General features: G+C 45.3%; 2 protein-coding genes across 2 annotated transcripts in view; both read right to left on the bottom strand.

The window, feature by feature from the left end:
- The window catches only part of LOC141106771 (uncharacterized), a 90742-nt gene that overhangs the window by 57514 nt on the left and 6642 nt on the right, over nucleotides 1–26586 (bottom strand). The window contains exon 7 of the mRNA XM_073597698.1: nucleotides 20008–20552. Within this exon, the coding sequence (XP_073453799.1) occupies nucleotides 20008–20552 (545 nt within the window). The remainder of the gene's footprint in view (nucleotides 1–20007; nucleotides 20553–26586) is intronic.
- Nucleotides 1277–14740, bottom strand: LOC141106618 (oocyte zinc finger protein XlCOF8.4-like). Its single transcript, XM_073597539.1, has 7 exons — nucleotides 14593–14740; nucleotides 4549–4692; nucleotides 4261–4420; nucleotides 4052–4149; nucleotides 3803–3941; nucleotides 2678–2817; nucleotides 1277–2531 (listed from the first exon to the last, which is right to left on the bottom strand). Exons 1-7 carry the CDS (start codon nucleotides 14668–14670, stop codon nucleotides 2130–2132), a joined length of 1161 nt encoding a protein of 386 aa, XP_073453640.1. The 5' UTR covers nucleotides 14671–14740; the 3' UTR covers nucleotides 1277–2129.

Here is a 26586-nt window from a genome sequence, read left to right as displayed (position 1 = left end):
CCTGGATCTCAACTGGCATTAGATGTTTTTGCTCCTTAATCACCTCTTCCCTCTGAAATTAGGCCCTCAACAGATGGGGAGACCCTAAAAGAGGGGGTAATGTCACTGCTTCTTACCTCCCATGACTCATTGCTGGCTCTTCCTTATGGCCATAAACACTTGAGAGGTCACAGTCACATCATGTGACATGTCGTAACCAGTTATGTGGTGTTGCGGCATGCTGAATCTGTAATTTAATTGAGCTGCCAAAAGCTACATTTGTGTCCATCACTCCCTTAAGCTTCCAAAGCTATTCTCTAAATACAGTAAAGTGAAGCGCTATGGAAACTTTCTGGATGCACTGTAGCCCTAGTATCTCCGCTGCCCACTACAACATCCACAAGTCTCTGCTGCAGCCACCCTTGCACCTCCGCTGCCCTCTGCAAGACTCATTATCTCCACTGCAGCCATCCGTTGCAGCTCAGTTGCTCTCACAACCTTCACAGCATTCACAGTCTCGGCCTCCGCTGCACCTCAGCTACATCCACAGTCTCTGATGCATCTCTGCTGCATGCCTAGCTGCAACCACAGTCTACACAGCACCTCTGATGCACTTGCAACCTTCTTTGTCTCCCAGCACCAAAAGCCTTATTCTCTGCTTTACCCAGAGCCTCCACTTCATCCAAATCTGAAAAGTCTGAACCCTCCATTGCACCCACAGCCTCAAGCCTCACTCCAGCGTCTATCCACCCATTGCCTCATGCCTCTCTCACTCACCAGTTCTTGTTGCCTGACTCCTTTCCTTCTGTGCATCTTTTTTTGTTGAGGGACCTGGGTAGGGTTGCCACCTCATCCCTTTAAGAAACCGAACACATATTAATTACACAGGTTCTGTGGCTAATTAAGGTGGTAATTAAACTCACTTGGTGCCTTATCTGCATTAAACTAGCCTCAGAACCTGTGTCATTCTTATGTGCTCGGGTTAAAAGGGATGAGGTGGCAACCCTAGACCTGGGGGTTACTTCCGTAAGGGGGTTCCTAGAGAAACACTAGCTAACTCAGTAAGGGCCAACGTTACTGTGGGATTCTCTCTCTGTCATGGACTCCCTTCATTATTTGTTGCTATTTCCCCATGGTAACTACTCGTACCCCTGACAACCACAGGTTCAACAGACTAGATACTCACTTCTCATGTCCCTCTTTAGCCTTGTCAAAATGTTCAGCAGATAATCCAATTACATTTAGAAAACAAATAAACTTCTCCAAAAACTAAAGTTCCAATAAATGACCATCATAATGTTGCTGATAAAAATCGGAGTAGCTTTAATCAGTACATATGAAACAAAACAAGGAGACCACACTATGGTTTACCAAAGAGAACTTCATCTTATTGCTGTCACACAATACATATATCTTTATATAAAGAAAGAAGGACAGCCCAAAACCCCACCATTGTTCGCAGAGAACTTTAATAATTATTGGAAATCCAAAATTGTTTTTCGTTATTTTTAGACAGAATGGAGAAGGCGTGAGCTTTTGTTGAGTAATTAATAATAAATTACCCAAAGAGAAAAAAAACTAAAAACAAAAAAAAAAAAACAAAACAAAAACAAAACAAAAACAAAACACAGACTTTCACTATCAATTCCTTGATCAAGATAAATCCATTTGAAGTATATGACACATCCATGTATCCATGTTGAGGAAATTTCCCAGTGACACCCATCATTGGGACAGAAAGTCTCTCCAGGGGGGACATGTACATCCAAAAAAAAAGCAGATCTAACTCTTCCCCGCTCTACTAAATGGTTTTATTAATGCCTGTGACTCTCTTTGTTGGATAGATTTTCCCTTCATTTTTGACACAACAGGAAGAGGGGGAAATCTCCAGAATGGAGAAAGGCAAAAAGTTTGAGTTTTAGGAAAAACTGCAACATGAAGATACACAATAAATGAGATATATATAAAACAAAACAAAAAAAAAAAAAAAAGGTACTTTTTTTAAAAAAATGAAAGAAAAAAAAAAAAACAAAGATCACACAACATTAAAACTAAAATATTCCATATGGGTTGGCTGATCCTTTCGTATGGTTGTTCTAAGGACATGACGATTCAGCCAGTGAAACAACACCATAAGTTTTTCACCAGCCTCAGGTCATGTGCATTCTCTGGTGGATAATTAGTGTCGATTTCTGTGCAAAACATTTCCCACATTCTGAACAGGAAAACGGCTTCTCACCAGTGTGAATCCTCATGTGTTTATCACGGTTCCCCCTATGGGGGAAGCACCTTCCACAATCAGGACAGGAAAAGGGCTTCTCACCGGTGTGGACTTTGTGGTGTCTATTGAGTTGTGATTTTTCGGTAAAAGTCTTTCCACAAATAGAACATGAAAATAGCTTTTCCCCGGTGTGGAGTCTCAGGTGTTGAACAAGTCCTGCTTTCCTCATGAAGGATTTCTCACACTCGGGACACTTAAAGGGCTTTTCACTGGTGGGCATTCCCTGGTGTACAACCTGGTCATGGTTTTTACTGAATGAGGTTTCAAAATTCTGAAAAGGAAACAGATAATTGTGAGAAGATTCCTCAAGATTAGAAGGATTCAGTGATTTATCTGCACTGTGATAGCTTGTATGGGGTAATGGCGTAGGATTTATCTTTGGAAATTTTCAGAATTAAACTGATTTGTTGATCTTACCATAGGATTAGGTTTGTGATGTAAATTTTTTGTAACAATTCTCTTTCTTGGAGAATATTGAACCAGGTCATTATCTTCTTTATCATAATCTGCAGATAAAATAAGATGTCTCTCTGGGATATTCCAGCTTCTGTGGCCTCCTGTTGGAAATATTTTTTAAATCAATAATAATAATAAGAAGAAAACATGTTTATTGTTCATGTTTTGCAGTTCGGAATAATGAATGTTGGTCTAGAAGTCAACTGTTACCCAGATCTTTGGTCCGCAGTTGGGTACAGAGATAATAATGCAAGGAAAAAATTAGATAAGGTGTACAATACAAGCAAAGCAGCTATAGGACACTGGGAGAAGATGTACATACGCTAATGACATTTATTATGGTGAGGAACAGAAATGGACCTTCCTCCATCAAATTTGTGGGAACATGGCATTACATTAAAGGGGTTGTAAAGATAAAAATTTTTTCACCTTAATGCATTCTATGCATTAAGGTGAAAAAACTTTTGACAGTACCGCCGCCCCCAGCCCCCCCGTTTTACTTACCTGACGCCTCGAATCTTCGCTGCTCGTCCTCATTGCAGCTCAGCCTGGTCGCTGATTGGCTGCAGTGGATGGATTGAAAGCAGCGCAGCCATTGGCTCGCGCTGCTGTCAATCACATCCGATGACGCGGCGCGCCGGGGGGCGGGGCCGAGTGATACAGCGAGCGGCTATAGCCGCCGGCTGTATCACGGGAGCGCGCCCGCAAGCACTCACCACCATGCGAGGGAGCTCGCATTAAAAAAAAAATTACCTTTACAACCCCTTTAAGGAATGGAGAAGGCCCTCCCATATGGAGTACAGTTTCTGCACCTCACATTATATAGAGGAATGGAGATGGACCTTTCATATGGTGTACAGTATCTCCACCTCATTTGTTGGGAACATGACGTTATATTGAGGAATGGAGATGGACTTTTCATATGAAGTACAATATCTCCACTGCATGGGATGCAGTATAGGTTCACTGGATGCTTTACCATCATATCATAACAAGCCAAATTTGATGAAAATTAATTGAAATATGAAAGAATGAACATAAAATAAAAATGGTGATGTGCTGCATTTTATATTACATCATTTTTACCTGTGCCGACATCTAGAGAAGATTCTTCCTTGGTCATTGTCTCCATCAAGTCACCTTCAATTATAGACAGCTGATTATCTATTACATACATGTCTTCTTCCTCTTTAATGTCAAATTTTATACCCATCACTTCTGTTCCCTAAAATCACAAAATGATTGTGAACACTACTATCCTGAGACTACATAGAAGAATATAATCTAATACAGTGTAGAGCCAAGTTTGAATTTAATATTCTCAGTTCCACCTACCTGATGACGGTGAGAGATGGTGTGATCTTCCTGTGTGGAATCCCGGGAATACAAAGGAGGAGGACATCTCTGTGGTAGGTTCCCATTACTGGATCCATCTGTAGGAAACACACACACTGACCGAATGTTTCTATGTGTTTATCAGATGATGGGGGATCTAGGTGGACCCTCCGTACTGCTCTCTCCTTTACAATAAAGTCTCCTCTTACCCGGTGATGTGAGGAGCAGCTGATTCTCCATCATGACATCCTTGTAGAGATCCTTGTGTCCTTCTATATACCCCCACTCCTTCATCACACTATCTTCCTCCTGGTCTTCTTTAATACCTTCTTCTTTGATACTAACATTAAACTTGCTCCAGTTTCCACTCTGTGTATAATTATAAAACAAAGTAGTATAAATGCCTCGGCTCCTCCATGGAGACATCCTGACACCTTATGGATACACATCCCTTGTCTGTTACTGGATAATGTCCCAGAATTCCCAGCACTACTCACCTCTCTCATCAGGAGGTCAATGATCTTCTGGGAGACTTGTAAAATCTTCTGTTCATTGTTTCTTTCTGGAACCAGGAGGGAACGTAGAGGAACCATAATGGAGTTCTGTCCATCTCCTGATGTCTTCTTCACAACTATGTTATCCTGTGGAGAGAGATTAGCAAATCACTATATACATGTCCCAACAAAAAAAGTTAAAGCTTGCTGCCATCAATGACCCTCTGTGCTAGAATCTGATCACTGTCATCCTTCTGTAGGTAGGGCCTAGGCCCACGGTACCCAAACAGGGAGAGCCCCCAGACACACACAGTTATTGATGTTCTAATTTATCTTGTATATCCTGTAGGTTAGTGGTAATGTTTATCCCCTTCACGCCAAGCGTACACAAATATGCGGTCCCACTGGGCAGGGCTTTGTTCCATGGGGCTGCATATTTGCTTATCTTTCTTTGTGCTGGGAGCCCCGGGTCCCATACTAACGATTGCTACCTAGAACTCCTGATTCCCGATCACCTGATCGCTGTGATAGGCTCCGATTGGCTACCACAGTGATCAGTCAAGCCCCCAATGTTTTCTCTCTCTGTGAAAGGAGAAGTGAGATACATTGTGTCTCTCTTTTTCCTTGCAGATTGAAAAAAAAAAAATAAAGTATGTGTAAAAAAAAAAAAAAAAAAAAATATATATAATAAAAAAAATAAATAAATAATAGAATAACTAGATCAAGGTCTGACCTAGGTCAGTGGCAGGGTTAGTGCTTGGGTCAAAGTCAGGGTCAAAAGTCAAGGACAGTTTTTTTTTTTAGTATCAGTGTCAGGGTGTTTTAGGTAGGATAAAAACCAAAACAAAATGCGCACTATTGTTTTTGAGCTGTACTACAGGTACAAACAACTAACATCCACATATGTGGTGTCGCTGAGATCGTCAGGAGCAGGAGAATTTAATTTGGGTTGTTCTTTGGTGGTAGGGTATGGGTATTAGCAAGAAAAATACTGAAAAATTCGGGGCCATCTTTAATATTGATTGGACCATGGGCAAACATTTTCTTGGGCCCTCCTGAATCCACTTGTCAACTGTTTTCAGGCAGTTTAGGCTCAAGGGGCAGCTGCTTTGGGCCCCACAACAATTACTGGGCCCAGGGCAGCTGCCCCTTTTGCCCTGCGTTAAAGATGGCCCTGGTTAAAATTAAAAAAAAATATATATTTACTTGTATGGGTTAGTTTTTCTTTGATAATAAAAAAATTGATAAAAAAAAAAAAATCAGGAGATATCCATTTACCACCAAACGAAAGCCCAATTTGTCCTGAAAAAAACGCAGTATAATCCACCTGGATGTACAAAGTAGTTGTGATGATATGTACAGTTTTACTAACACCTGTAAAAGTTGCAAAATTGTGCTTAGGCATTAAAGTGTTACTAAACCCACAACAGTAAAATCAGTCTGTATATGCAGTAAAGCATTCTTGTTATATTCACTGTGGAACCTAAGGGGTCAATCATCTGCATTGTGTAAAAAGCTGTTTGATCCTGTCTTCTCTGATCCTTCTCTGCTTTTACTGTCCTCAGTCCATCTGCTAATAGAACAGAGCCCAAGGAGGCACTCTGCAAATGCTCAGTTTGGTGTGTATTGCTAGAGAGGTTTTTTTTTGTTCTCTTTTTTTTTGGGGAGAATGCATGTGATCAGCACAGGGCCAATCAGCAATGTCCAAGCAGAGGGTCAGGGGTCCTGCAGTCTCATAGAACAGTCAGAGGGGACTGAAAACTCCTCCTACAAGCTGTAGCCAGTTCTTGGCCAGACACTGATAGAAGTCATAAGACTGATATACACTGCTGATGAGAAAAGGTATTTAGCAGTTTATATTTACTAAAATAATTGCATTTCCATGTTCTGTGTACTGTGGGAGACCAGATATAGTGATCGCAGAGTCCTGGGTTTAGTAACACTTTAAGATTTGTTTTACCCTTAGGTGCAAAGGGGTTAAAGACAGTTTTTGTAGGCACCGATAGAATGCAATAGAGCAGTTGGTATTTATTTAGTGTCACCAGGTTGGGCCTGTATTACCTAGGGTCGCCACCTTTTCTTCAAGTCAAACCCGAACACTTCAGCGTCGCACAGCAATCTTTTTTTCATAGTATGCATAGATGATGCTATTAACTGCTTGCCGCCCACCGTCAAATGACAGCGGGGGGGGCGTCTCATGTTCTGGGACGGCGTCCCAGAACGGCCGCTCAGGGGCGTGCAGCGATCGCAGCTGCGCCGTGTTACTAGGACACGGCATGACCCCGATCTTTGTAAGGAGCCGCTTCTGCGGCTCTTTAACCATGTGATCGGCTGTGTCCAATCACAGCCGGTCACATGTAAACACGGAGATGCCGGTAATCAGCTCTCCTCGCCTCACACGGACAGAGTGTGTGGCAAGGAGAGCCGATCAGAGGCATCTCCACGCAGGGAGACATCTAGGAATGTAATCAGGGCACTGATCATCAGTGTCCCGATTACAATATAGTGTCACCAATCAGTGCCCACCAATGGCAGCAATCAGTGCCCCCCCCCCCCCTGCTCATTAGCGATGTCAATCAGTGCTGGCTATCAGTACCGCCTATCAGTGCTGCCCATCACTGCTGTCGATCAATGCCCATTAGTGTCGCCCATCAGTGCCACCCATCAATGCCCATCAGTACCGCCTATCATTGCCCATCAGTGAAGGCAAAAAATTAGTTACAAAATTTACTAACAGAAAAAAAAAGTAAAAAATCCAAAAAATGTTGTTTTGTTTATTTTTTTTTTTTTTGAAACAATAAAAAACCCAGCAGTGATTAAATACCACCAAAAGAAAGCTCTAATTGTGTGAAGAAGAATATTATAAAAAAATTTTTTTTGGTACAGAGTAGCACGACCGCGCAATTGTCATTCAAAGTGCGACAGCGCTGAAAGCTGAAAAATGGCCTGGGCAGGAAGGGGGTGTAAGTGCCCAGTAGGCAATTGGTTAAATAACATTTCTAATCATATGAAGTTAATCACAAGAGTCCCCCTTTACACCAGCGTTCACAGAGTTCCCCCTTTACACCAGCATTCACAGAGTTCCCCCTTTACATCAGCGTCCACAGAGTTCTCCCTTTACATCAGCGTCCACAGAGTTCTCCCTTTACATCTGAACTCATGGAGTTCCCTTTCACTGTAAGGGGGGACTCTGATGTAAGGGAGAACTCTGGGGACTCTAACATAAGGGATGCTCTGGTGTATAAAGAGGACTCTGATGTAAGGGGGAGCTCTGATGTAAGAGGTGCTCTAAGAACCCTGATTTACCTTAGTGTACTCACTTAGAGGCAGGAGAGAGAAGGGGGGGGGGGGGGACTTGGTCCAGTCTGAATAATGTGTCCGGCCCTCAGACAGCCTGAAACCCATGATGCATGATTCCAAACCCGAACTGTCCGGGTGAATCCCGAACAGGTGGCAACCCTAGTATTACCTGAGGACAACTTCTGCTGGAGGGGTGGCAGTTAGCGGTGTATCAGGGTGGCACTAGAATGTTGCTGTGAAGAGCCCCACATTGCTGGTCTGGATACCAGGATATCTCCTACAAACAGACATTGTCCCTGAGCTGACCACACTCGCCAGGAGTCTGCACTATGCACTTTCCCTAACCAGAAAAGTGTCTGTCCCTGACCTACCACTCACTCCAGGTGAGACAAAACGATGCAAGTACCCCATTATAGAAGGTCTCACACCAAGATGGCTGGGTGGATTTTCTTTTTAATAAAAGGACCACAACCATGGTAAGTGTTATTTTTCCCTAACCCTAGTCCGTAGGGTTCAATATTGAGTTGGCCCACCCTTTGCAGCTATAACAGCTTCAACTCTTCTGGGAAGGCCGTCCACAAGGTTTAGGAGCGTGTCTATGGGAATGTTTGACCATTCTACCAGAAGTGCATTTGTGAGGTCAGGCACTGACGTTGGAGGAGAAGGCCTGGCTCGCAGTCTCCGCTCTAATTCATCCCAAAGGCGTTCTATCAGGTTGATGTCAGTCAAGTTCCTCCACCCCAAACTCTCTCATCCATGTCTTTATGGACCTTGCTTTGTGCACTGGTCCAAATCATTTGGTGGAGGGGAGATTATAGTATGGGGTTGTTTTTCAGGCGTTGGACTTCTCCCCTTAGTTCCAATAAAGGGAACTCTTAAAGTGGTTGTATACCCTTTTTTTGTATTTTTACCTACAGGTAAGCCTATAATAAGGCTTACCTGTAGGTAAAATGAATATCTCCTAAACCTGTACGGTTTAGGAGATATCCACTTTGCATGCAGCCGCTGACGTCAGCGGCACATGCGCTGTGAAGGTCGGGCTGAAGGTCCGGCAGACGCTGCCAGACCTTGCATGCGTGGGAGTGACGACATTGCGGCTCCGGCCACTCACAGCGCCGGAGCCGTGAGCCTGGAAGACACGCCGAGGGGAAATGTCAGCTCCCTCGGCGGTGACTGGGATCAACTGCCGACGCCTCGTTCTAAGGTAAGTAAGTATTTCATAATAAGCTAGTATGCGGTGCATACTAGCTCATTATGCCTTCTTCTTACTGTTTTTATGAAAAAAAATAAAACATTTTTGTGCAGGTATTCAACCGCTTTAAGGCGTCAGCATACTAAGACATTTTGGACAATTTCATGCTCCCAATTTTGCGGGAACAGTTTGGGGATGTCCCCTTCCTGTTCGAACATGACTGCGCACCAGTGCACAAAGCAAGGTCCATAAAGACATGGATGAGCGAGTTTGGGGTGGAGGAACTTGACTGGCCTGTACAGAGTCCTGACCTCAACCTGAAAGAACACCTTTGGGCCAGGCCTTCTCGTCCACATCAGTGCCTGACCTCACAAATGCTCTTCTGGAAGAATGGTCAGACATTCCCATAGACACACTCCTAAACCTTGTGGTCGGCCTTCCCAGAAGAGTTGAAGCTGTTATAGCTGCAAAGGGTGGGCCAACTCAATATTGAACCCTATGGACTAAGACTGGGGTGCCATTAAAGTTCATGTGCGTGTAAAGGCAGGTGTCCCAATACTTTTGAGAATATAGTGTATATCTAAATTTTAAAAAATAGGGTAGACTTGTACCACTTGGTCTTTTTTCTGGCGTCAATCCTCTATGGTTTAATTTTATTTTTGTTATCAACAACAAGTTACAAGACAAAGTTTTACATGTAGCAAGGTCTCTGGCCTTGTCCAGTCTAATGAGGACCTCCAAGGCTAAAGATAGCTGACTTCCTTCAGTATGTAATGGGTTGTAAGGCATAGTGAGTGCAAAGATGGTGAAAGTCATTGGGCGCCAGACACTTCTTGGATATAAAAGAGGTTTTATTTCTTTGACAGTCCTTTTTGTATTTTTGGGGGAAAGATGGTTAGGACCAGGACACCCTTAAGTAGTTATAGATTCAATTGACAGACTCCGAGACTTCAATAGGAGGACAGCCAGGCAGGGAAAGGCCCCAGCAAGGCGCCACTTCTGCACATGTAGGATTGCTGTCTCCTATGGCAACAGTCCTTTAACAGTTCCTCACTCAAACATAACAGTTAATTCAGCTTCACTACAACTGCTTCTTGTAGTTCTTCAACACTGAGCTTCCCGGTCTCTCGCTAGACCCTCTGATTCACTAACTCTGAATCCTTGGAGCTCCTCCAAGGTTGGCGGTTGTATCTCCCTCAAGCGTCACCCACGCTTCCCTGCTGGGTCCCTAGCTTGGCACTCCAGATACTTCTCAAGCTTCACCCCTCCTAACCGGCGAGATCCCTGGCTTGACTCACAAGGCTGCCCTGCAAGCGTCTCCTCCGCAGGTTGGCTCCCTGACCGCCTGAAGTTTCCCGATTCCCCACCGTGCCCGTTCTGTGGTAATATGGTTCCGATACTTTCTTCAGTTACTTACTGAGGTCCCTGGTAAGGGCGGCGGAGGGCGGGGGAATTACAGAGCAATCAAAACATAAGGGAGAGAGAGAGGCGACAGGCAGCTGCTGGTGCGGAAGTTTTATTAAAATAAATGCTTAAAAACAATCCAGTCACTCAACATGTCAGAGCTGTATATGTCAGTCTGTGAAATCGGCTGTCCCATTCTGCCTGTCGCCTCTCTCTCCCTTATGTTTTGACTCCTCTGCGTTTGCCCCCCCTCCTCTGTAATTGCACCCCCCATCCTCTGTATTTGCCCCCTCCTCTAATTGCCCCCCCAATCTCTGTAATTGTCTCCCCTCCTCTGTAATTGCCCCCCATGCCCGCCAGCCGTCCAGGTGGCACAGAACACAGATCACCTGACCATACCCGAATATATAGGTTCTCCCAGCAGGCCAAGGGATTCAAGAAAACCCCTGCCCATTGGCTGAAATACCCCATATACCCATAACCTGACCTTGGGTTGCCCTTCTTGTATCTAGTGCCACCAAGTTTGGGCTGAGAACCTGGTAATCATGGGTATACATGTTCTTTGACAAAGTGTCTGAGGCCGGCTTCACACTGGTATGACACGACTGTTGTACAACTGTCATCCTACTTTGCCCTGCAACATTGGTCCTACATCAGTCCTACTTCCATCCAACTTGAATGAACAGGATAAGATTTTGCTCCGAATTTGACATAGTACGACTTGTCTTTTGACCAATCAAAACAATCCCAGCATGACATAAATTCCTTTTACTGCTGCTGTAATCACCATGTCGGATGTCACAAGTCAGATGGTTAGAACAAGGATCCTACCTTGATCCAACTTCAAAGATATTCAATGGGTGAAGTCGGACCAAAGTAGTGCAGGAACCTTTTTCAAAGTCGGACCGATTTGTGTCGGACCAGTTAAGACGGCTCTCATAGTGAACCATTGATTTATACACGTCATGCGACATACGCTCTGGGAACACATGTTGCATGACGAGTAAAAAAATCAATGGTTCCCTATGAGAGCCGTCTTAACTGGTCCGACACAAATCGGTCCAACTTTGAAAAAGGTTCCTGCACTAGCGTATGTCGCACCAATGTGAACCGGGCCTTAAGCCGGTTCACACTGGTACGACACGACAGTTGTACGACTGTGGATCCGACTTTGCCCTGCGACTTGAAGTCCGACTTCAATGAATGGGGATCCAACTTTGATCCCGACAATGCAGGCACTTTGTGTCTGGTATGAATCTTTAGGGAGAACTCCAAATAAAAAAAATAAACTAAAAAAAACGGCATGGGTTCCCCCTCCAAGAGCATGCCAGGTCCTTTGGTCTAGTATGGATTTTAAGGTGAAACCCCCATGCTGAAAAAATGGCGTGGGGGTCCCCCCAAAATCGTTAAGTCAACATCGTAAGAAGAACAGAGGAAGAAGACAGCGGAGAAGACCCAGCAAAAGAGCGAGAAGACAGCAGAGAAGATCCGGCAGAGGCAGAAGACAGCAGACAGAGGGAAAAGAACCAGAGAGGGCTAGAAGACATCAGCAGAGAAGACCCGGAGAGGGGAGAAGAAAATCAGAAGGGACGCCGGAGCTGCCATAATAAATTACTTTAAAAATCTGTGTACTGCGTTTTGTTTTTGTACACTTTTTTTTTAGGTGAATGGGTAGGGGCACAATGTACCCCATACTCATTTACATAGGGTGAGAGGCCAGGATCTGGGGGCCCCCTTGTTAAAGGGAGATTCTGATAAGCCCTCCGCCCGCAGACCCCGACAACCAGGGTTGCCGGGAAGAGGCCCTTGTCCTCATCAACACGGGGACAAGGTGCTTTGGGGTGGCGGGCGCAGGGTCCCCCCTGCCCCAAAGCACCCACCCCCCCATGTTGAGGGCATGTGGCCTGTTACGGTTCGGGGGGGGGGGGGTCGCTCGCTCGTCCCCACCCCCTTTCCTGACCTGTGTGCTCGAGTAAGGGTCTGGTATGGATTTTGGGGGGGGGGACCCACGCTGTTTTTTTGGTGTGGGGTTCCCCTTAGGTTCCCCGAAGGGCCTGGTATGATCTTGGAGGGGGACCCATGCCTTTTTTTTTTTATTTGGCGTGAAGTTCCCCTTCAAGATCATTAAAACACAAGTCGCATGCCAAGTCGGATCAGTTAAGACGGCAATCTGACTTCAGTGATATTCAATGGGCTGAAGTAGGTTCAAAGTATTGCAGGGAGCATTTTCAAAAGTCGGACGACTTGTGTCGGACCAGTTAAGACGGCTCTCATTGGGAAACATTGATTTTCACATGTCATGCGTCATGAGCTCCCAATGTCGGAGCGTTTGTCGTACAAGTGTAAACCTGGCCTTAGCCCTCGTTCACAACAATGCACTTTGTCATGCAATTTGACAGTTCAAAATCGCATTACAAGTCGCACCCTATTTTTGGCAATGGAACCGCTCAAATTGTTGCCATTCAAGTCACAGCAACTTTAAAAAAGGCGCCTGCACTACTTTTCGGTGATTTTGTTGCGACTTGCATTGACTTCTGCAGTGGCGGCCCGTCCATTAGGGGCGCCTGAGCGCCGCTACCTCTATTCACGGCCGCAACCCCCTCCACCTTGTAGTGATGATGCGATGCTCTATCCATCGCCGCAGCCACCCCCTATTCATGCGTCTGGCCCTTTTCAGGACAAAAGCGCCTGAATTACAGCGGCGGGGGTGTTTTTTTTTTAAACACCTGATTAGAGCCAGAGGCTCTAATAGGCTTAAAAATAGGGTAGGCTCGGGACGCAGAGCATTGTGCTACGAGCCCACCCAGGTGTTACAACAGCAAATGAATACTCAAAGTTTCAACACTGATCCTCCTCCAGGCCAAGCGGGAAGTCTGATACCCGTCTCCCGATTGGCTGAAAGGACAGGCGACCCTATTGGATGCCTAGGAGGAGTGGAGGAGACGCACGGTTGACGCGAGGAGGAGAAGACACAAGAGCCTTTACCCTATGCCCCGATCCCCGCCACCTGGATGGGGTAAGCGGACTAATCTGGCAGACAGGGAGCGGGGGGGTTTGGCTTTGAGGTGGTGGTTGTTTGCCGAAACAAAAAACCATGAGCCGCCACTGGACTTCTGTTAACCACTTTCCGCCTGCACTATAGCCGAAACACTGCTACAGCGCGGTCTTCCAGTGCTGGGAGGGTGTCAATCACCTGATTGGCCCACCAGTGCTGCCAATCAGTGCCCACCAGTGCCATCTATCAGTGCTGCCCATCAGTGCCCATTAGTGCTGCCAATCAGTGCCTCATCATCAGTGTCACCTATCAGTGCAGCCTCATCAGCGCACATCAGTGAAGGAGAAAAATTACCTGTTTGCAAAATTTTATAACAAACTATGAAAAATTATTTAATTTTTTTTCAAACTTTCTGTTCTTTTTTTTTAAGTAAAAAATAAAAAAACCGCAGAAGGCGATAAAATACCACCAAAAGAAAGCTCTATTTGTGTGAAACAAATGATAAACATTTCATATGGGTACAGTGTGTTGCATGACCGCGCAATTGTCATTCAAAGAGTGACAACGCTGAAAGCTGAAAATTGGCCTGGGCAGGAAGGGGGTTGAAAGTGCCCAGTAGGCAAGTGGTTAAATGAAGTCGCAAGCCGCAATGAAATTGCCAAATCAAATCGCACTGATCTGCAGTTTTGAAAGCAGTGCAATTTCGAGGCCGCACTGGTGTGAATCGGGGCGAACGGACATCATTTTAGTTTACTGTTTCTATTTGTAACTGACAAAGAATGAAAGACAAGTTTCTATAAGTAACTTTTTTGTACTCACAACTGAATGAATTTTTTTTTTTTTTTTAAATACTGATTTGGTAAGCTACAGGACAGGAGAAGTTTTACTAAACAATTCATGACAAATGTCTCATTATATTTTATATATATATATATTTCTATTCTTTTTTATCCATTTGTGAGTACAAAAAAAGTTGCTTAAAAAAGTGTATTTTTGTTAAATGTTGCAAAACATTTATAAACAAAAAGTGTGTCCTTTAGACACTTCCCGGTGATTTGTTGCTGGAATAAAACTGTTGGAAAGTTGTCTTTTCAATTGGATATCAATCAATAAAATGAACCAAACGTGTTGGCGGTGCTCCCAGAATCCTCCTCACCTCCCCGGTCAGCAGGTAGATGATCTCCAGGGTGAGCTGTAATATCCTCTCCGTCAGGTCGGTACAATTTGCCTCCATTGCTCCCAACTCTGTCCCATTCACTTCCTGCAACAATAGCGCCCATCCCCCTCTCCAATGCTCAGCAGCATGGGTTAAAGGCAGGCTCTTCTGTGATTGGTTCTTGCCGGCCATTTTGTTGTAGCCCAGCACAGCAGGATGAATTTCTAAGACATGTGACATGTTCATTTAGTTGTACGCCAACATGTGTTCATACATGGGCTAAAATATTATGTTGCCACCAGGAGCTTATCCTCGTTGCTTACCTACAGGAATGAGGAGAAGGGGGTACCTTATAGGGTTGCCACCTCATCCCTTTAAACCCGAACGTATATAAATTACACGGGTTCTGAGGTTAATTTACTGCAGATAAGGCACCAAGAGAGTTGAATTACCACCTTAATCAACCACAGAACCTGTGTAATTAAAATGTGTTCAGTTTTAAGCCTGGGTTCACACCTATGCGAATTAGATGCGGCTTACACCGCATCTAATTCGCAGGACATTTTAAAATACATTCATATGAATGCATCTGGTTCACATATGTGCGTTGCATTCGCACTGCGCATTGCACAAAAAACGTGTGCGTTTTTTGGGCATTGCGGTGCGAACTACAAGCCTATTATCTCCTATGGGAACGCATCTGATTCGCAGATGCATTGCGTTCTGAACAAGGATTTTCTCTTTCTCCTCACTACACCTCCCCCTCCCTCCCCCTCTCCCTGCTCTCTGATACTGAGCAAAAACGCAATGAATCCGTTGAACAGGAGATTGTTATCTCCCCAGTGAAACCTGAGCTTCAATTCGCACCGCACAAGTGTGAAACAGGGCTAAAGGGATGAGGTGGCAACCCTCGTTGCCACCTTATCCCGTTAAACCCCAACACATATTAACCGCTTGCCGCCCTCCGTCAAATGACGGAGGGACGGTGCGGCTCTCGTTCTGGGAGGACGTCATAATCCTAGGACATGGCAGGACCCTGATCTCTGTAAAGAGCCGATGACGCGGCTCTTTAACCATGTAATCGGCTGTGTCCAATCGCAGCCGGTCACATGTAAATGTGGTAGTGCCGTTGATCAGCTCTCCTCGCCTCACACTGACAGAGTGCGTGGCAAGGAGTGCCGATCACTGGTATCTCCTCGCAGGGGAGACCAGGGCAGGTAATCAGGGCACTGATCATCAGTGCCCTGATTACAGGAAAGCCCCAGCAGTGCCCATTAGTGATGCCAGTCAGCACAGCCTTTCAGTGCCACCCATCAGCGCTGCCTGTCTGTAATCTGTAATCATTGTAATCTGCAATGATGGGCATTTCAATGTAAGTTTTTTTCCCTTCAACTTCCCTTCTAAAAGTTTTTTTTTCCTTAAAATTCCCTCCTAAATTGGGGTGCGTGTTATACGCCGATAAATACGGTACTTATTTACAAAATTTTCTGACAGAAACTAAGAAAAACGTTTTTTTTAAACATTTTCGGTCTTTTTTCTTGTAAAAAATAAAAAACCCAGCAATAATTAAATACCACAAAAAGAAAGCTCTAATGGATATATGGACAGGGGATTATAACGGTGCTAGGGTCAAAAGGTATAAAGGAGAAATACACGAAAAAGAGAGGTGTAAAAGGCAAAAATTACAAAGTTTATTGATAATAATACATGGGTAGAAAATTACACTTAAAGCACTTAACATTTAAAATAAGTACGTATACTGTATGTGACCCAAAGAATGATGAGGTAGGCCAGATGGAGATGGCTGTGGAGAGGGGAGGGCTCGATTTCCTACATGTTTCGCCAAGACATTGGCTTCTTCAGGGAACAAGAGCTCAAAAACTGAATATGTAAAACAGTTCTGTATATGGGATATAGAAAACATCATGTAAGCAAAATTGTTTATCGGTACAGTACTTGGTATACACAAGAAAGAGTTAATATTGTGGCTGGACAGTCATGCGACCCACAGGTCCCACTGAACTCCGGTGACGCAAACGTACCTGGGACGTCGGCGCCAAAGGGGGGGGGGGGCGCCGCACGGAGGCGTCACCGCGGGGGAGCAAGCAGGCCGCGCCGTATAATGTGCCTGCAGGGGGCATACAGTAGACCTGGCGATGGAATGTATTGACAGTATATGAATAATTATACACTTTTACATACGAGAGACTAGAAATAAAACAATTACGCATAAATCGCATTAGGCTAAAAAGATATATAAAAATATATATATGGATCAGTGTATCTGTATCTCTAGGAAAGGTATAAACTTACGTCTTTCTTTAAAAACGGTAGAATGGAGTGGACACAAAGTGCCTGTGGATAGGTGCACACACACAACAAGGTAGTCGCCAAAGTAAACGAGATCAGCAATCAGTTGAAAAAGGGCCTAAATAAAGGAGTGGATTGCTTTAGGGGTAATACTGGTGATCACTCTGAACTTCAGGAAAGTCAAGGAGGTACTTATTTAGTAAAGTGAACTGTCAAATAGAAATCTCATGTTGGTGCAGTCACATACATGGAATGCTTAGCTTGGAGATTATAAATCGATTTTTTGAAAAGGGCAGTAATCACAAAATGTCCTACAGAGAGTAGATGTGAAAGAAAGAGAAATTGGGACAATTGGATTTTGTTGAGCAAAGACAGGACTGCTGAGAAGACAGAGAGCATATTACCTAGTCCGCCATATAGCAGACAGTGTTGCTCAAGAGGATCGATGCTGACCGAAAAAGTGAATGACAAGTCCAGAGTGACTCCTGTAAAAGATGTTTAGGAGCATGGTAAGTGATACACTAGGGGAAAAGTTGTTGTTAAATGCCATAAAGGAAAGAGATTACCTTATTGCTGTGTGCAGAGCGAGTGCAGGCACGTCCCTTGTCCAACAAGGAACTGAGGGACTGGCCGGTTACTTGTATACCCCCCACACCTGATCAGTGAGGGGCATCCGCGCCTGCGCACAGCGCGATGCCACGGAACTGCACGTTCCATCATGCACCGCGCGCGCATGCTCAGAGCAGGCGGACCGTGGGGCGAATGGGAGAGCGAGACGCCACGGAATGGGAGGTACCAAGGCGCCACCCCCTCCCATCAGCCGATGGGAAGCGAAGGACCAGAGAGTCTGAGACCGACGCGGACACCCTGGGCAGACTGAGATCTGCCCTGGGCGTCCGTACGGGCATAAACGGCGCTGGCAGTGCAACTTCCAAGAGAGAAGCCAGCGCCGCGACCACCTACCCCCCCCAAAAGGCACCGAGAGGCCAGAAAACAGATGCGATCCGGCAGTGGGGCACAACAAGCGCATGAAAAATATTGGGCGGAGACACAGGATAGGGGGGCAAGGCCCATACTAGCCCGACAATCCACAGGGGTCACTGGGGATATCAGGAAGTACCTGTGTGTCAGCACACAATGTCCAGCCACGAAGTGCATAACATGCATAGAGAACCACCGGGTCCTGGTTGTACAGTCAAACATGTAATAAGAGAAGAAAAAAAAAAAAAAAAAAAAAGAAAGCAATACTCATATGACATAGGCTTACATAAAGAAACATATGGGTCAGAAAATTATGTTGGTACGATATCGAGAGAACTTTACATATCTATGAGTACAAACAGGAATTTATGAATTAAACAAAGATTCCAAAATCAAATAAAGAATGTTAGTGAGAAGGGAATACATTCATAACAGATAACAGTGTCATAGTGGTGTGAGATATCTTAGAAGGAGCTATAAAAGAAACCACAAATGGAGCCATGGCAAAAGAATGAAAGGCAAGAAAGACTAGAAAACCAGAGAAGGGGAAAGGGGACAAGGGAAGGGGATGCAGGACACTGGGGAAGAAGGAACAGATACGAGGAAGAGGAGGATGGAAACTATGAGCGACGCTGACTGAGAGGTGGGCATAGAGGAAAGAAATACATGGTGTATGCGAGTATAGTTCATGGAGGAATAGGTATTAAAGAAAGGGTTTGAAACTAATATATTCGTTGAGTCCTGGAAAGTTGGTAGCATTTAGTATGTGGATCCATTTTGTTTCGAGTCGTAGTAGCTTATTATCAATGCTGCCGCCTCTCACATGTGGAGGAACATGTTCGAGTGCGGAAAATAAAATGACATGGGGATCAGAATTGTGCTGGGCAGCAATGTGCCTATTGATGGCAGTTGTGGTAATGTTTTTGTATAACGGTTTAATATGATCACGGATACGGGTCTGGAATGGACGCTTAGTTTTGCCAACGTAGTATGAGCCGCATTGGCATTGAGCCAAATACACGACACCTACGGTGGCACAGGTGACACGGTGTCTAATGGTATGAGTATTTCCATCAGGCAGGTTCACCACTTGAGAGTTAGTGACAAATGCACATATGTCACACCTGCCACATTGGTATGTACCTGTGGCAGTGGGCCTATGCGCAGTGTCAGTTGTATGGTGGCTATTGATAAGTCGATCACGGAGTGAAGGGGATCGCCGATATGTGATATCAGGGTATGTTTTTATATATTTGGCAATTGTGGGATCTGATGTAAGTAGGGGCCAAAATTGGTTGAGAATACCCTTAATTTGGGTATGTTGATTAGAGAATTGGGTAATAAGTCGTGTCGGTTGTTTAGGGTCCAGTGGTTTGTCGGAAAAAAAACAGATCTTTTCTGTTGAGTTTCTTTGCCTTATTAAAGGCTTTTTTCAACAGGGAGTGGCTGTAGCCTCTATCTAGAAGTCTGTTGTACAATTCATGTGCAGCCCTGAGGAAATCTTCCTCTCGGGTACAGTTGCGTTTTATCCTCAAGTATTGGCTAAACGGGATGCTCCTGAGAAGAGGCTCAGGATGGGCACTATGGGCGTGCAGTATCGTGTTGCCCGAACAGGGCTTGCGGTAAAGGGCAGTGTAGATTTGGCCATTAGGTTGCACACCAATCTGGAGGTCCAAAAAATGGATCTGCGACTGGCTGCACTCCATAGTGAACCTGAGATTAAACGTATTCAGGGTAAGATATTGGACAAACGAAACTAATTCTTCTTTAGTACCTGACCAAAACAGCAATATGTCGTCAATATACCTGTACCAGGATATCACCCTGGACAGGTAAGGGTTGGGATGGGCCGAATCGAATAGTTCCCTCTCCCACCCCCCCAGGTAGAGGTTGGCATAGGCAGGGGCGCACTTGGTCCCCATAGCCACACCCTGCACCTGGAGGAAGTGGGAGGAGCCGAACATAAAGTAGTTACGTGTTAGTATGAACCTCAGTAATTCGAGGACGAAGTCCCCGTAAGTGTCATATTGAGAGCCTCTTTCTCGGATTAGTTTTCTAATCACTGAAATGCCTCTGTTGTGGGGAATGATGTTATACAAACTTTCCACGTCTAGGGCTACCAACCATGTGTTATTGGGTAAGGATTGACCATCAAGTATACGAAGAAGATGGATGGTGTCCTTGATGTATGAAGGCAGGGCCACAACATGAGGTGCCAGGTATTTGTCGACCAATGCACTGGCAGATTCAGTGAGACATTGTCGACCGGAAACAATTGGACGGCCTGGAGGGTGGTCAAAGGATTTATGCAGTTTAGGGAGAGAATAGAAGGTGGGAGTTGTAGGTTCTTTAACGCTGAGGAACTTCCATGTGTTGGAATCTATGATGCCCTTTTGATAAGCTCCAAATATCAGCTGTTGGTATTCGGATATGTAATGGTCGATAAGTGATTTTGAAATTGGTCTATACCAATCGCGATTGTTTAGGATGTCGAGACACATTTGTTCGTAAAAAGACACATCCATCACCACCACGTTGCCACCCTTGTCGGCTGGCTTGATGATCAGTTCAGGATGATTTTGAAGGGATTTGATGGCTTTGGTAAGGGCCGGGGTAAGGTTGGAGGGATAAGAAGGATTGAAATTTAAGCCTTCAATAGTGTTGGTGACCTGTTGTATAAAAGCCCAGATATTGGGATTTGTGGATAGGTTCGGAAAGTTCATGGATTTGGGTTTGAAGGAAGCAGGAGGGGGGAAGGAGATACCAAGGGCGGTGGCCCCAGGATCATAGGAGTCCAAGAGGTCCTCTCCGTCAGTGTAGCCCTCCTCCCAAAGTGACATCAATTCCTCAAGAGCTTGTATTTCAGCCAAAGTAGGGACTTGTTGAGGGGGGTGGTTCGTGTCTTGAAGAGGTACTGTACTGGGGGGAGATTTGTCGTAAATCACTTTGAAAAGCAGTTTACGTGCAAACAGGTGGACGTCTTTAATAAAGGCAAATTTATCATAGTCGTTAGAGGGACAGAATGTGAGGCCGAGTTGAAGTACATGGATCTGATCCATGTTTAATGGAATAGAAGACAAGTTGATTACGTCAGGGGTGGATGATCTTCGTGGATCACCAACGTTTGTGTGTGTAGGTTGGGAGATGGGCTCGAGAGGGAGTCCTGGCCCTGTCCTAAAAAAATAGGTGCAAGTTTAGGGTCCACAGGTAATGGGTTAGCTGGGATCATAGAAGTGATGGTGGGTTCACTTACCCTCCGAGTGGCAGTGTGCGTTTGGGAGTGCGGAAGTGCCGGTGTGACCTAAGGTGCCTTGGTGATGGATGATTTGGGTATCGCTGACGACTGTGGGTCGCATGACTGTCCAGCCACAATATTAACTCTTTCTTGTGTATACCAAGTACTGTACCGATAAACAATTTTGCTTACATGATGTTTTCTATATCCCATATACAGAACTGTTTTACATATTCAGTTTTTGAGCTCTTGTTCCCTGAAGAAGCCAATGTCTTGGCGAAACATGTAGGAAATCGAGCCCTCCCCTCTCCACGGCCATCTCCATCTGGCCTACCTCATCATTCTTTGGGTCACATACAGTATACGTACTTATTTTAAATGTTAAGTGCTTTAAGTGTAATTTTCTACCCATGTATTATTATCAATAAACTTTGTAATTTTTTGCCTTTTACACCTCTCTTTTTCGTGTATTTCTCCTTTATACCTTTTGACCCTAGCACCGTTATAATCCCCTGTCCATATATCCATTAGTCTTTTGATTATTTTGGGGATGAGGTGCCGCATCCTATGGTACCATCTAGCCACCCTTACACAAAAAGAAAGCTCTATTTGTGTAAAGAAAATGATTAAAGAAGATTGAGAAAAATGTCATATGGGTACAGTGTTGCATGTTGTCATTCAACTTGCGACAGCGCTGAAAGCTGAAAATTGGCCTGGGCAGGAAGAGGGGTGAAAGTGCCCTGTATTGAAGTGGTTAATTACACAGGTTCTGTGGCTAATTAAGGTGGTAATTAAACTCACTTGGTGCCTTATCTGCATTAAATTAGACTCAGAACCTGTGTAATTCATAGGGTGTTTGGGGTTTAAAGTAATGAGGTGACAAGCCTAGGTACCTAGTTCTCTGCTGCCCCAATCACATCTCCTTCATCTTTGGAAGAGGTTTGTATACATGTGCGCCACGATACAGATTTTATTATGTATGATCATAACCATGGTTTAAAGTGACCCTTTCATAAATAGTAAGCTGAGAGAAAGCTGTTACCTGGAATGAAGAGCGATAATACTTACCTCTTCTGCTGCCCGCCCTACCAAACACTGCTCCATTATTATTATTATACAGAATTTATATAGCACCAACAGCTTATGCAGCGCTTCACAATATAAAGGGGTACAGTACGATTACAATACAGTTTAATACAGAAGGAATAGGTGGGCCCTGCTCATGGAGCTTACTATCTAAAGCAGGGGTCATCAACCCGTGGCCTGTTTGCAGCCGGGCTGCGAAGACTGCACTATCTGATGTGCGGCGGCGGAGAGAGCAGAGAGATGACATCATCTCTCACCGACCGCCCGCATCACTGCTGTTCTGTGTTCACAGTGGGGCCGCCACACTGAGGCGAGCGAGCAGATCTCTCACCGCCCGTCCGTATCACTGCTGTTCTGTGTTCACAGTGGGGCCGCCACACTGAGGCGAGCGAGCAGAGAGATGAGATCATCTCTCACCGCCCGCCTGCATCGCTGCTCTTACACTTTTACAGTGGGGCTGCTATAATGCTGGAGGTAAGGCGGGGGAGCAGAGAGATGAGATCATCTGTCACTGCCTGTCCGCATCACTGCTCTTCCGCCCACGCAGCGCGGCAGAACACCGATACACTGCTGGAGGTGAGGCAGAGAGATGAGACCATCTCTCACCGCCCGCCTCCCCATCAATGCTGTTCTCCCCCACTACCCACTACTCTAGGCTTGCCTCTGAACTAATGCGCACGCCTGTGCTGGCACCACTGCATTGGCAATCCCCATCTGGTGGCAGGGGACGTGGCAAGGAACAAAACGCATCTGGTGGCAGGCAAGTGACACTCTGCATCTGGTGGCACATTCTGCATTATGGTGAGTTGAACTATTTCATTGTATATTACAATGTAATAATAGAAATAATGCTCTTTAATCCTCCTGACACCATATCAATCATGCTGCCAGAATGATTGAAGCGCTAACACCAGCCATTTCCCTGATAAATTGCCAGCGAAAAGCCGCATACACCACTCTGGGCCTTGACACAATTTTCTTCCACAATGCTGCTCCCCGGTGCCAAAAAGGTTGGTGACCACTGGTCTAAGGCAGTGGTTCTCAACTCCTGTCCTCGGGACCCACTAACAGGCCAGGTTTGCAAAATACATCACAGGTGATATCATTTGCTGCTCAGCGATTGCAGTATTCTAGTCTGCATTTCCTCAACGTAATCTGGCCTGTTAGTGGGTCCTGAGGACAGGAGTTGAGAACCACTGGTCTAAGGGTAGGGGCTGACCAGATATAATAGGGCAGGCAGTTCCAGAGGATGGGAGAGGCTCTGGAGAAGTCTTGGAAGTGAGCGTGGGAGGATATAACACAGACTGAAGGGGGGGATAGCCTGTGTAAAGGTCGGCCAGTGAGGAGGGAGTTGCAGTAGTCAAGGCAGGTAATAACCAAGGAGTGAATAAGTTGTTTTGTGGTGTCGTTGGTTAGGAAATGTTGCAGAGGTTAAGGCAGCAAGATTTAGGCTGGGTTCACACTAGAGCATGGAGCGGCTCACACCAGGTGTCCGGTGTGTCTCCATTCACCGGTTCGGGTTCCAATTTCAGCCCTGAATTTTTGGCTGAATTCGGACCTGAAACTGACCAGATTCTGACTCCATAAAGAGCCGGTCACATTCTCCTGCTATGCGAATTGGATGCGGAGAAACCTCCATCCAATTGGCAATAGTGTGAACCCAGCCTTAGTCAGCGATAGGATGTGGGGCCTGAAGGAGAGGTCGGAGTATAGGATTACACCCAGGACCCTGGTGCGTGTGAAAGGACCAATGGTTGTGCCATTGATCTCAATGGTAAAGTCATGACCCATGGGGGGGAGGGGATTGGGGAGGAGGAAATATTGCAAGCTCCGTTTTTAGAAAGATTGAGTTTGAGGAAGTGGTGTGAGATCCATACTGATTTGTGATACGTGAGGAGACTGAGGGGGTAAGTTGAAGATGTGTGCAATTTGTCTACTAATGTGTTTTTGGTATCTTCCGCTGTCCTTCCCTTCTGTTTAAAGTAGTATAAGCAAACCTTTTTTTTTTTTTTAAGTTTGGATAGAGTAAGGGAAAGTATAAGGTTTGTTTTTCCTATCTGTGTCCACTTGGGGAGATTTACCTTCACTTCCTGTCACACCAAAACAGAAAGTGAGAGGAAATCTCCGCAAATTAAGGGAATCTCTTGGGGCTCATCAGAACTAGTGTTCCCCATAGGGAGATTTCCCCTCTACTACTTTTCAGGGGGAAACCCAAAATTTAGGATTTTACTTTCATTTTCAATGATATTGGTAAACAGGGCAAATTGAGAGGGTGCATCTCCCTAATGGGGGGCACAGACCGCAATAAAAACCTGACAGGTGTTTGCCTTTAGTTACACATTAAGGCTAGTTATTATAGTCCCAAGCAAGACCCTCCCTACTTCTTCCATGTTCCCTCAGTCAGTGTAAATAGGCCGGCCATAGACAGAGCAATTTTTTTTCCTGCAAAAACAAATTTGCTTGATTCCCCCATGAACACAGTCAGTGTTGACAGGGGAATCCCTCCGGTGGAGCTATTGTGTTCTCCCATCGGGGGAAGCCATCCCCGCCGGGAGAACACAGTGATTATTGCTAGGGGCCATAACAGCCACTAGCAATAATCGCATGTAAAATCCGGCAGGCTGGTTGTACCCATGTTGATTGACTGATAAACATGGGTACATTCAGCCTGTCCATACACGGTTCAAATCTTGCCAAGTCAGCAGGTGACCATACAGCCTGGACAGACTTAGTCCAATGAGGTACATCAATGCATAAAGCGGTATTTTCTTTGCATTGGCATTAGATGTTTTTGGTCCTCATCCTGTTCGGAAAGATCATTACCTCTTCCCTTATGAAACCAGGCCCTCAGCAGGTGGGGAGACCCTATGAGAGGGGGATAATTCAACACAGAAAGGCAGGACCCAAAAAGCCTGGGAAACCTGTGGTATAAAACTTAACTCTTCCCTAACCAGGACAGCCCAAGCTCACTGGCTACCATAGAACATTCGCTTGTGGGCTCCATGCAGTTTCTTCTCAGGCAGCTTCCTTCCAGGGATAAAAGATCCAGCAAATCTAAATTTCCAAGATCCAGAGAGGCAAGCTGTATTATGAATTATCTGTTAGCAAAGCCTGGAGGAACATTCCTGGATCTCAACTGGCATTAAATGTTTTTGCTCCTCAATCACCTCTTCCCTCTGAAACCAGACCCTCAACGAGTGGGGAGACCCTATAAAGAAGGGGGGTAATTTCACAACTAATTACCTTATGTGATCCATTGCTGATGGTTTCTCTCTTCTCCGGGGCCATGGACTCTTCATATAGTGTCACAACCCCATCATGTGCCATTGCAGTATACTGAATCTGAAATTTAACTAAGCCATCACAGCTACATATGTGTTTATCCCTCCCCTAAGCTACCAAAGCTATCCCCTACAGCAGTTTTGTCCTCTGTAGTTTCCGCTGCAGCCTCCCTGGCACCTTCACCGCCCTCTGCAAGACTTATTGACTCTGCTGCAGCCATCCTTGCACCTCTACGGCCCTCTTGTACATACACCGCTTCCGCTGCAACTCAGTTTCTCTCCCAGCCTTCATAACATCCATAGTCTCAGCCGCCACTGTACCTCAGCTACATCCCCAGTCTCTGCTACATTCCAGCTGCAATCGTGGTCTTCACCAGGGGTCTTCAAACTATCTAAACAAAAGGCCAGTTTACTGTCCATCAGGGGGGCAGACTGTGGCAATTGTTAGTAGAAAAGGTCCAGAGGAATAAAACAATGCCCCATATCTGGTGTCAGTAGGAGGAATTGTATCCCATTGGTGTCATTGGGCCCCATTGTTGTATGTCATTGGAAGGATTTGTGCCCCTTCAGGACCCCGCTTTAAAGGGGGATCTATGGGGACCCTGGCCTGCTCTAAAGGGGGTCATGTTGGCTAAATATATTTTCTTTGCAGGGACAGCCTGGAGTACCTGGTGGCATGGGAAATATAGGTGAAAAGGTAAAAAGAGTAAAGGGGGATCTATGGGGACCCTGGCCTGCTCTAAAGGGGGATCTTTGGGGACCCTGCTCTAAAGGGGATCTAAATGTTTAGCACTGAGCAGTGCGGGGTGTACCAACATGGCCTCCGCCACCTTCCTACTGATGGGGTCCAGCTTCTTTCAAAATGTAATATCAAAACAGCATCATATATTTAAATATACTATATTTATTTATATACGCTCACTTTATTGCTAAAATTACTCTGAATCTCAAGACATAGCTGGGTGTAGTAAGATGTCCGCATGGGTGTTCTATCAGAATACCGCTACCTGTCAAATCATAAATTGTGTGGAACACATCGTGCCATGGAACGCAGCTGGAACGCATCACGCATGCGCAGCAAGTCATTTTTGGTTGGAATGT

Source organism: Aquarana catesbeiana, linkage group LG08 (assembly GCF_042186555.1).
Source record: "Aquarana catesbeiana isolate 2022-GZ linkage group LG08, ASM4218655v1, whole genome shotgun sequence".
Classification (NCBI taxonomy): Eukaryota; Metazoa; Chordata; class Amphibia; order Anura; family Ranidae; genus Aquarana; species Aquarana catesbeiana.
Note: the sequence above shows the minus strand (reverse complement) of the source record. Positions and strands in the feature narration are given on the sequence as shown.

Coding starts and splice junctions, on each gene's coding strand:
- LOC141106618 (XM_073597539.1), bottom strand. CDS start 14,670: ATGGAGGCAAATTGTACCGACCTGACGGAGAGGATATTACAGCTCACC. Junction 4,693..14,592: donor TCTACCTGCTGACCGGGGAG/GTGAGGAGGATT, acceptor CTCTCTCCACAG/GATAACATAGTTGTGAAGAA. Junction 2,532..2,677: donor ATCACAAACCTAATCCTATG/GTAAGATCAACA, acceptor TTTCCTTTTCAG/AATTTTGAAACCTCATTCAG.